General features: G+C 38.5%; 1 protein-coding gene across 3 annotated transcripts; it reads right to left on the reverse strand.

Annotated features, from left to right (window-relative positions):
• Positions 1-58: 58 nt before the first annotated feature.
• On the reverse strand, positions 59-9,554 carry pgghg (protein-glucosylgalactosylhydroxylysine glucosidase). Of its 3 annotated transcripts, XM_086073832.1 has the most exons (15): positions 9,473-9,554; positions 9,239-9,397; positions 8,775-9,044; positions 8,471-8,681; positions 7,944-8,379; positions 7,745-7,864; positions 6,490-6,621; positions 6,303-6,414; positions 4,685-4,757; positions 4,459-4,595; positions 4,245-4,378; positions 2,594-2,689; positions 2,432-2,529; positions 2,134-2,357; positions 59-770 (listed from the first exon to the last, which is right to left on the reverse strand). In XM_086073832.1, exons 3-15 carry the CDS (start codon positions 9,010-9,012, stop codon positions 694-696), a joined length of 2,088 nt encoding a protein of 695 aa, XP_085929958.1. In that variant the 5' UTR covers positions 9,013-9,044; positions 9,239-9,397; positions 9,473-9,554; the 3' UTR covers positions 59-693. The 3 variants fall into 3 exon arrangements, with proteins under 3 accessions (XP_085929958.1, XP_085929959.1, XP_085929956.1); XM_086073833.1 differs by having other exon boundaries at positions 8,775-9,021; positions 9,239-9,541; XM_086073830.1 differs by having other exon boundaries at positions 9,239-9,541.
• Positions 9,555-11,051: the final 1,497 nt, after the last annotated feature.

Here is an 11,051-nt window from a genome sequence, read left to right on the forward strand (position 1 = left end):
GCAGAATAGTAGTACCTTTCCCCTCCTCTTAAAATACAAACATGAAAGCACTGCAAAGGTATGTTAGAGTTTTATTAAAGACCAAAAAAAAAGTCTCATTAACTTGACACATACAGCGAGATCTGTTGTAAACAAGACAGAAGAATTTTAATGTCCCAGAAAAATTGGCTAATAAAAATGGATGGATGGGATGGATATAAAATATGGCTCATGACCTTTGACGTGTCCGCTGAGGCCAACCTACACATGTCAATCAAATTGTTACTACAGTGTGTAAAGCCTCAGCAAAGTATGACCCTTGGGCCACATCAGGCCCGCCCACAGTCTCTCATGAAGTCAAAGTAAAACCAAAATATGTGCTACTTTTATTCATAAAGCGATGCTTTTATTTTATGCGCGTGTGTGTGTACACTAGTACGAGCAAGGTAGTGAGCAAGCGGTCCGACTAATTTCGGCAGTAATAGCGATTAGCTGCCGAATAGCAGGCAATTCGCAATGAAACTCACCATGTGTGGGTTGTAGGGATAGTCAATGGCTAATTGCACACTGCTGTGGTAGAAATGGGCCAATGTTGTATTACTAAGTCATTCACAATTGCGACAAATAGCCAAACATGAAATGAAAGTGCTTCGTAGGTAAACATAACATTATTTTTGCTGCTTGTGAAGACGTTTCTGATTATTGACAAATTATTCAGAAAGGCCAGCAGAAAGATGACAGTTCATGTCTGCAAACACATCCAGGCTGTCGTGGAAATGTTACTGGTGTCCCTAAAAATACAGACATAATAAAAATTAATATCACTTAATAAATTAAGGGGGCATAATCCATAGTAGAGGTGTGAGTGAAAAAAGTGTAAGTACTTTATTTTCCCTTTGGTGTAAAGTAACTGGCATCTACGGAAGCGTATTGCATTCACTTGAAAAGAAAAAGTCCTGTTTTTCTGACAAATTTTTGGGGGGAGCTTTGTGTTTTTGAGTATTTTTTTCTGAATAAATTTTCAATGTTTTATAAAAAATTTTTTTTTCTGTTTTTCTGATTTTTTTTTTCTGAATAAAAAAAAAATGTTTTTCCCTCAGAGATTAGGGAACAAACCACAATACAGCATACACATTAATTCCTTTATTGAGAGCCAGTGAGTAAACATGATCATCTTATTGCATATGGAGGTATGCGGGAAATTGTCCGCGGGAAAGTGTGCATCAAGTCACTTGGAGTTCAGAGGTAAAAAAAACAAAACTTTATATACTAATATCCCCCCCCCCCTGTTTTTCTGAGCAATTTCAGCCTGTTTTTCAGAATATTTGTTTGACAGAAAAAAATATTCATTAAAATAGAAAAAAAATATTCAGAAAAACAGACAATTTTAAAAAAATGCTCGAAAAAACAAAGCTCCCCCCCAAAAATTTGTCTGAAAAATATGAGGTTTTTTTTCCAAGTGAATGCAATATGCTTCCGTAGGCATCAAAGTAATAAAAAAAAACATACAGTTAAGTAGAGCTGGGTATTAATTCTAATTTCCTCAATCGATTCAATTTTGATTCAGAAGAGTTTAGTTCGACTCGTTTTTTCCCGATTCAATTCACCTAAATTCAATCCGACATTGATTAATTATAGAACATCAACTCTTGTTAAATATTAAGGACATGATTAAAACTCCACAAACATTAAATTCCAAATTACATTTTTGCGCAGGCAGTAACTGGTTAACTTAAATGATTGAGTTATAATGAAAGTAACGTGTTATGATCACTTAAGTGTTACGGAAAGAAACATTGACATGAGCAAGGATGAGATGATAATATTTTTATAATTCAATCATTGTAAATATAATACATTAAAAATATCCGGAATTGTCTTAAAGTGCAATAAGTCAGCTCTTTCATAAATGTAAGAAAATACTTTTAAATTCATGTGAACCGTAAATTTCAAGAAATCGGTAAGGTAAAAAAAAAAAAAAAACTTAAAAATTCTATTTTCTTAGGAATTTATGGGAAAAAGAGATATTAAAATAATGAATTCATGGTTTTATGAATCGACATCACCTACTGTATAAAAAAAAATAATCCTCTCATTTGCACACACAACCTTGACGATGGCCTATTCATAATTACATTTGTGTGTGCGCGTTACCTGGAGTTAAAGGAATTTTAGTCCCCGATGCCTTGAGGACCACCTGCAGATCACACATCTTAGCGCTCGCATCGCCGCCTTCCTGCTCCCTCAGTGTGACGCGCACGTCATCTCTCCGAAACAGCCAGTCCAGCCGATGGCCCAAGTAGCTGACACCGCGGATGCAGAGCTGACTCAGGTCGTCGGGAAGAAGCGGGGAAAAAGCCAAGCATTCCTTCTGAACTCTAGAAATAACAAAGACATCTTTGTCTCGAATTGATTTGATTCAACAAGCGGGGTGGGATGACTGACGACTGACCTGAAGCCGCTGTAACCGAACACAACCGCTTGCAAGAATCCTCCCATACCCGTCAGAAAGTTAACTGCGCCCGTACCGTCTGATGACTCGCTCCAAACCTGCAAGGTCATCACACATCAAGTCAGGATGCATTAAGGAAGTTCGTGTATCCTAGAGGGCTACCTGGAACGGTCCTTGGATGTTTCTGAAGCACTTCTCGAGCAAACGTTGAGCTTTCTCTGCATCCCCAAGTTCCAGCCAACCAATGGCGAACATGCCCTAAGCGATGAAGGGAACAAAGTTCACTCATTCACTGCCATTGACGGCTATAGACGTCAAACTTTTTTTTTTAACTAGTTCTATTAGTTTCACATTTTTTTGAGTGTGACAACCTATATTTTTTTTATTGTACATTTAGAAGGATATAAAATTTGTGATTAATCGTGAGTTAACTATTGAAGTCATGCGATTAATTACAATTACAAAATGTAATTGTCTGACGCCCCTAATTTTTAACTTCTTCACTGCCATTGACGGCTATAGACGTCAAAAATTCATTTGAACTATTTCTATTAGTTTCAATTTTTTTTGAGTGTGACAACCTATAATTTTTTTATCGTACATTTAGAACGATATAAAATTTGTGATTAATCGTGAATTCACTATTGAAGTCATGCGATTAATTACAATTAAAAAATGTAATTGTCTGACGCCCCCCAATTTTTAACTCATTCACTGCCATTGACGGCTATTGACGTCAAAATTCATTTGAACTATTTCTTTTAGTTTAACATTTCCCCCCCCACTTTTCTTAACAAGAGCATGAAAGCCTAGAAAAAAATATTGTACATTTAGAACAGATAAACAATTTGTAATTAATTGTGAGTTAACTATTGAAGTCATGCGATTAAAAAATTTAATCGCCTGACGCGATTTAAAAAAAGAAAAGATTATTAAAAATTAGGGGCGTCAGGCGATTAAAATGTTTTAATCGTAATTGAATCGCATGACTTCACTAGTTAACTCACGATTAATCACACATTTTATATCTGTTCTAAATGTACAATAAAAAAATCTAGGTTTTCATACTCTTGTTAATAAAAGTGGGGGAAAAAATTTAAACTAATGGAAATATTTAAAATAAATTTTTGACGTCTATAGCCGTCAATGGCAGAAAATTAGTTAATAATCTTTCCTTTTCTTTTTTTTATCAGGGGCATCAAGCGATATTTTTTTTTAAATTGTAATTAATCACATGACTTCACTAGTTAACTCAAGATTAATCAAAATTTTTATATCTGTTCTAAATGTACAATACATTTTTTCCTAGTGAATCATCAGAACATCTCATAAAATGGAAAGATATATTAACTAATTTGCTCCCAAAGACGTATTTATACGTTTTAAAAATGTTGTTGTTTTTTGTTTGTTTTTTAAGATAGAGCATACAGAAGGCTTTGATGCAGCTTCTCAACTGGAAAGAACGGTGGAAGGAATGGTAGTTATTACACAAACGGCCAGCAGGTGGCAGCATAGCAAAATAGATCAAAAGCTCTTTTATTCACATTTCTAAATAGATTTGTGAATAACGATGAAATTCAGCTATATTATAATGCTAATTGCAGCAAAATGGAAGCAGATACAAACATACTTTTTTTCCCTGATGAAAGAAGAGACTCTAATCTTTCTTTTAGTAGGTTCTATGTTTTTATAGCAATAGAACACAACATTACGTGAGCCTTGCAAAATCAGTCCAAATCCAGTAAAACAGCCGTGAGTGAAGGGGGTTGCTTCAGTGAAAATGTCTGGGAGTTAATGTGAATCTGTGCCTCACCCAAGTCATGGCTGGTCCATGAGGGTCAGTGACTGTTTCATAAGCTTCAAGGTCATTTCTTCTGATTTCAGGCGACATGGGAAGGTTTAGAGGATAGCTCAGCATCACAGTGTCGGCCTGTTTCACTGGATTACCTGCAAGCAGAGCAGAACATATACAGTATGTAGATGTGTTGGTCATCATAAGCAAGGTTAACGGTAACAAAAAGCAAAACCTTTCAAATAGCCATCAAACTCAGGATGGTAGAGAGCTTGTTGGTCAAAAGGTATATGAAGGTTGTCGGCCACATCTTGCCATTCTTTTGGTGCAGGATGTTTAAGAAGATCCGCTAATTCCACAGCAAACTGCAGACTGGAAACGAGACAGTTAGAAACTGTAGTATTATATACGATAATAGAAACTAAGTTGCAGAAATGGAAGAAATACAAAAATGAAAGTACCTTAATTTGGCCACTGTGTTTGTGTAGACAGAGTTGTCGACATTGTCGTAATACTCATCTGGTGGCATGACACCTGAAATGCACAACAATTAACTTTTTTTTTTTTTATATATATTTTTTAACAATTTAACCAAGCATAAGTACACATATGCTTTAGCCTTGTACCGTAGCTATTGTCGTGTACAGTATGATATACAATATTCCAATTAGCATGTTGCAGCTGTTATGCTGCAAACAATAAAATGTAAATAGATAAATGAAAATTGTAATAAAAATTTGCCCCGTATAAACACATTTATATTCTGTGTTTAAACTTGCTTAAATATGTACACTATATATTCCATTAACTCATTCACTGCCATTGACGCCTATAGACGTAAAAAATTCTATAGTTTACCATTTTTTTCCACTTTTGTTAACAAGAGTATGAAAACCTAGAATTTTTTTATTGCACATTTAGAAAATATATAAAATGTGTTATTAATCGTGAGTTAACTAGTGAAGTCATGCGTTTAATTCCAATTAAAAAATGTAATCACCTGATTTTTATTCCATAAAATAACATTTTATTTATTTAAAAAAAATATTTTTTATGTATTTATTTTATTTTGGGTTAATCGACTAAGTTGAACTGAGTTGAATTGTGTGGATAAAACTGCTTATTATTTTTTATCTTCTGTACATAATGCATTATTAAACAACCTACGGGTATATTAAACGGTTAGCAATCGCAATTAGCATTAGCGCATTAGCAATGACCATTTAAGGTAAACAAACACTAGCCACCATTTTATTCACACACACATCATTATAATATCTACATTTGTTGAATTGAGTAGATATAACTACGAATTATTTATTATTTTCTGTGCGTGAGCATTACTAAACAACAAAATTAGCCTATGCTTAACAGTTAGCAATAGCGATTATCTGTAAAAAAAAAAACATCTGTGGAGAAACACGGACGCCAGCACAAACATGGTTCCGGCAGAGCTTTGAGGCAGACATTTTTAGTTGACCTATTAAAAGTGGACTAATCCAACTTGGTCGACTTTTTTTAAATCCCTAGTTTGTAGGGTCATTTTTGTAACACACATCGTTGTGTGGGATTATTGATGTACAGTGGACCCACACTTTTTACGGGGTAGGTAGGCCGGGTCAACAGTCTGCGTATAATTGAGTTCAATACTTCAATTAAAATCCAGTGGGGAAAAAAGGAAAATAAATTAACCTCCAATAATTTGTTTTTAATGTATGCTGTTGAAGAAAATAATATTTTCTCCGCGTGTTCATTTTCTTTCGGGTAGTGAGAATGTTGGTTATCCGAATGCAGGCTGGAGATCGGTGAACAGTTCCTTCGAAGGTTTTATTTGACAGAATATTCCGGACACAAGCGAGCTCCCAGCAATGGTGGCAGCCTCTCGCAAGTGTGTAGTTACAGCGGACTCACAACATTCTTATACTATCTTGAAGGGGCGGTACCACAAAGCCCCCACCAATGAGATAAGACTTTAAAAACATCATTGATTACAGACACTTGACTAAATCTGGGCAGAAGACCCTCTTCAATGTCTAGAATTGCTAGCTAACGTAAAACAATAAAGTATGCGGCCTTTACCTAAAAGATGATACTTCCGGTCGTCTGGCCTCCAGGTTACCCTGGAAACCCAGTAATCAGCCACGCCCCATATCAGCTGACTGCCCTGTCCGTCCGTGAACATCTTCACATCCTGCAACAAAGAGCCGAGCCTCCTTGAGTCTATCTCAGGAGACGCGAGGTGACATGTTAGCGCGGAGCAACAAACCTCAGTGAGGTAGTAATAATTCTGGAAGGCCAGTGCGACATCTCCGTTGATGTGAATCTCTTGCTGTCCGTAAACGTCGTCAGGGCACATCTCCCTCCCTGACGTGGCACTTTCCCATGCCAACTTCAGCCCCTGTGGACAGAGAACACCACCTTCGAAACAGTATAGTCTCACAGACGCTTAAAATTGAGTTTTATCAATTTATTTATCCCATTACTCGACAGTAGCTCACCCTATGATAAGCAAGTATGTTTCACCATTCCTGCTACAAAAAAAATCGATTCTCATTTAGGACAATTTAGAATCGATTTTAAATGTCCCAAAATCGATTTTATTTAAATTATTTTATACTGTCTTCCCTTTGTTTGTGTGTGCCTTTATTGGGCGCGCTGTTCATGTTGTACCCGATTTGTGCGGTTCCACGCGGTCTGATACACTGTTAAGTTGTAGCCACATTAGAGAGTAGAAGGAAAAAGTCACGATCAAGTTATGCTAATAAAAACATTTTTTTTGCAGCGTAGGAAGAGCATATGCCGGTGAGTAATGTTAAGATGCTTCTCTGTATACATTCCTGAAGCATTTCGTCTGAATAGCTGTTCTTTTGAGTGATAAAAGTGCTGCGAGTAGCATGCTAATTAGCATTAGCGAGTCAGACTGGAGTAGATCACGACGATAAATCTATCAATTGAAGCAGAAACAATTGTCAATCAAATCATTTTGAATCAACAATTGTTATGAATCGAAAATTTATTCGGAATCGAATCGTGGGACAGTCAAAGATTCCCACCTCTAATTGCCTCGTACCTGGCGATTCAATTCGTATCACGATTTTTTTAAACTTAAATTTTGAAAATACTAATCAGTAAACTTGTACACTGTAAGATTTGTTTGAACATTTCTTTATTTATCTGAAAATTCGGGCTTATAACTGAGCCACTGCATTTAACAAACAGGTTGCAGTCTGTTTCATGTTTAAACAGCACTGAAATAAAATATTAAGGCTTAATATTCCATTTATATATCATTCTTCCATGCTTAATGTGTGAATCCTAACCCTAAGTAAGACGTTTTGTTGAATATTCCCATAAAAAAATTATGTTTAAAAATCGATTCGGCCACATATTGAATCGATATATATATATATATATATATATTTTTTTTTTTATTACATTTTCTTGAAATCTACTTGGGTGGTGGCCAGTTTACTTGGGTGGCCCGCCCAAGTATTACCATGGTGTGGGAAACACTGCCATACCTTGTATCCCTGCTTTTCAGCATTGTATTTGGCTCCGTCAATAGTCCGCACCCTGTACTCCAGTGCTGCACGAGCCAGTTTGGGGTAGAATAAAGCGACAGTGGGAAATATCCAGATCTCCTGTTGGGTTACATGTTGCCGTTAGGTGACATAAAAAGTAAAAAAAAATAAGAACATTAGACATTTGCGACATCCCAACCTGGTCCCAGAAGACGTGACCCCAATAATCCTGAGCCTCCGAACCATTTGACAGCCCGCCTGGACTGACGCCGCCAAAAAAGCCCGAAGCGTCGGAGATGGAGGGAAAGGCACTGAGGATGTAGAACATGCAGCCGATCACAGCTTTCAAGAGGCGCTCGGACCCCGCCACCTCCACCTTGCTCCTCAGCCACATCTCCTTCCACGCCGCCTCGTGAGAGGAACGCAGGCCACCCGTCGCCAACAGCTCCAGGCCTTCATCAAAACTGGCCTCGGCGACCTCTAAAGAGTCGGCCACCGCCAGAATGAAGCACCGGCGGTCCTGGCTTTGCTCAGGCGGCAGCGTCAAGGTCGAGGGAATGGGGGTCCAGATGAGGTGAACTGTGGGACGGGGGCCTCCTGGGAACTCTGCGGTGTGCGCCTGACCTTGAATGTGGCTAATTCCCAGAAACGCGTTAATCTATACCGAAAAAGGATTCGATTTTGTGTGTGTGTGTGGGGGGGGGGGGGGGGGGGACGACGACTCACCTTCCACCTCTGTACTCTGTAGAAGTGTGAAAATCGATATCTTTGCTCTGAGGGCTGAAGGAAGTGTCCAGCGTCAATGTGAACGCCGCGTCTGAGGTTACATGGCGCACCAGCAGAATCTCCATCGCCATCAGGTTGGAGTGGTAGCGATGAGAGTAGAAAGACTGGGAGACCGTTACGCTGGGTGAGGTCAGCGTGTGGGTGAAAACACCTGGTTTGAGAATCACACACTGTTTTTTTTTTTTTTTTTTTTTTATAAACGAGGACAAACGAATGGAAATCAAAAGGGTACTTAAGCGGCTACCTGTGCGTGCATCCAGGCTGTAGGAGTCTTGACCAGCTTCCTCTGTCTCAAACGTTACAGCGAGAGGACAAGGAACATCTGCACGGTGACAACCGCCCCGCTTCCCGTTGTACACGCCGCCCACGTGCATGATGCTGTTGTACACCCGCCATCCCAAAAGGCCGTTGGCCAGTGGAGGCAGGAAGCGGAGGTCGGCGGGAAGACAATCACTGGTGAAGGTGTAAGGGTCCCCGGACATGATGTGGTGCTGGGGGTCGTTTTGAGAGGAAGCTACATATGGATCGACCATCTTTAGTGCTATTTTTTGCATGAATTCACAACTTGGTGAAGACACTTTATGGAGGCTTTTTAGGGCGCTATGCATGCATACAACGTTCAAATGATGGGGATTCTCAGTTTACGACGGTCCAATTTAGATTATATTATTATTAGTTACGCGACATAAGAATGCATGCGTTACTTACTTTCACCCCTGTAAAGTAGAAAGCACTTCACATCAAAATCAGACTAGTCCAGCGTGCGTTGTTGCATTTAACAGCGAACAAACATATCTTTAGTCACGTGATCCTTTTTCCATTCGATCAGGAAGCAGGAGCGTCTGGTTCTGCCCCCAAACCGGATAGCTGGGAAATGATGGTAAAAGTTGGAGTAGAAGTTTATGAAAAGTTTGAAAGCAAATGTTCACATGCATAAGCTACCAAAAAGTAGTCCAAAGTCGAGGTTAGAGGAAAAAACTAGCGGTCTGCATGCAGCTCACAAAATGCGGAAGTGGCTACTGGTAAAGTCACAAAACCCGGCGCGGAGCTTTTGTGGCGGCAGGACCAAAGTACTCGAGGTACGCTCACAGGTTCACAAGATCAGAGATGGGAAGTAACAAAGTACAAATACTTCGTTACTTGAGTAGTTTTTTTCAGTACTTTGTACCTGAGAATTTATATTTTAGACGACTTTTTATTTGTATCCGTTACATTTTAACATGAGTATATGTACTTTTTACTTGATACATTTTCAAAACAAGGTCGTTACTTTGATGAAAATGATTTTAAATACTTGATCTGTAAGAAAAAGTAGCCGTCAATGTCTCCGCCAATCATATGAAGCGTTACACATGGCCTACATCCCAGCTTGTGATTGGCTCTAGAACAACCGTAAATATGAGGGCAATTTGCGTTGCCATTACAGAGGATAATTTGATTTTTTTTTATTGCTTTATCAGAGGATAATTTGATCCATTAGCTAATCTCTTTCAAATTGACGTAGGAGGAAACATCCGGTAAAAATACTTTTTACTTTTACTCGTCAAGTACATGTCAGAGCCTGTACTTTTTTAAAAAATTTTACTTGAGTACTTTTACCCCCCAATTTTTTTTTTACACAATTGTACCTTTTCTCAAGTAGAGAATGTCAGTACTTTCTCCATCTCTGCACAATATACGTTTCAAGGTTACGAACTCGATGAGAAGCTGTCATATAAATCCTTCGTATTTGTTTTATATTTATAGTCTACATATATTTTTCACACAAATATTTGACTTCTGTATTTAGACTGCGCTACCATATGAAAAGAAAACCAAACTATACAGAGTACCTCTTATTCTTTTGTTTTTCTATCCATTTACCTGTTTTTCCCCCACCTAATATATTTTCCTTCATGGAGTTCAATGGGTGAAAATGTCAAATTTAAGGACACTAAGCAACCAGTTCTAAAATTAGAATATAACCTATCATCTTTGCTGAACCTGGAGCTTGTGAAGTGCACTGGAAGAAATGTGCAGAATTACACTTTATCAGTGACCATGGTGATTAATGTAATGCAAAGTTCAACAAAATGTTTCATAAAAAAAAATAAAAAATCTAGGCACAGATCCGTTGAACTCATTAGGGCTTTAACTTTGCATTTAAAAAAAATGAATTTATAAAATCCACAAGTTCAACACACGTGCTGTCCCGGGAAGGCAAAAGGCCCAGTGAGACCAACGCTCAACATTTGGTTTTACCTCTTGGTGGCGCCAGGGAGCCGTTTGTGCAGCATCTGGCATTAAACCGGAGTGGGGGTGTGTGTCAGCGGCAAATCCTGGGAAAAGCAGTGCTTTGTCCATATAAGGCCGCGATCCATCCGCTTCCCTCTTCCTCCCAGCTTCCCTGCCTTTCTCAGACCTTTGGGATATTTACAGAGAGCTCCTTCCTTATTAGGAGCTTGGCTTGTTGTCTAGCTTGCAGGATAGTGGACCGTTGCTTCGCTCTACGGAGGTCAAAACTGATGGATCTTCACATACT

Source organism: Leptonotus elevatus, chromosome 4 (assembly GCF_054856555.1).
Source record: "Leptonotus elevatus isolate MCC_2025b chromosome 4, RoL_Lele_1.0, whole genome shotgun sequence".
Lineage (NCBI taxonomy): Eukaryota > Metazoa > Chordata > Actinopteri > Syngnathiformes > Syngnathidae > Leptonotus > Leptonotus elevatus.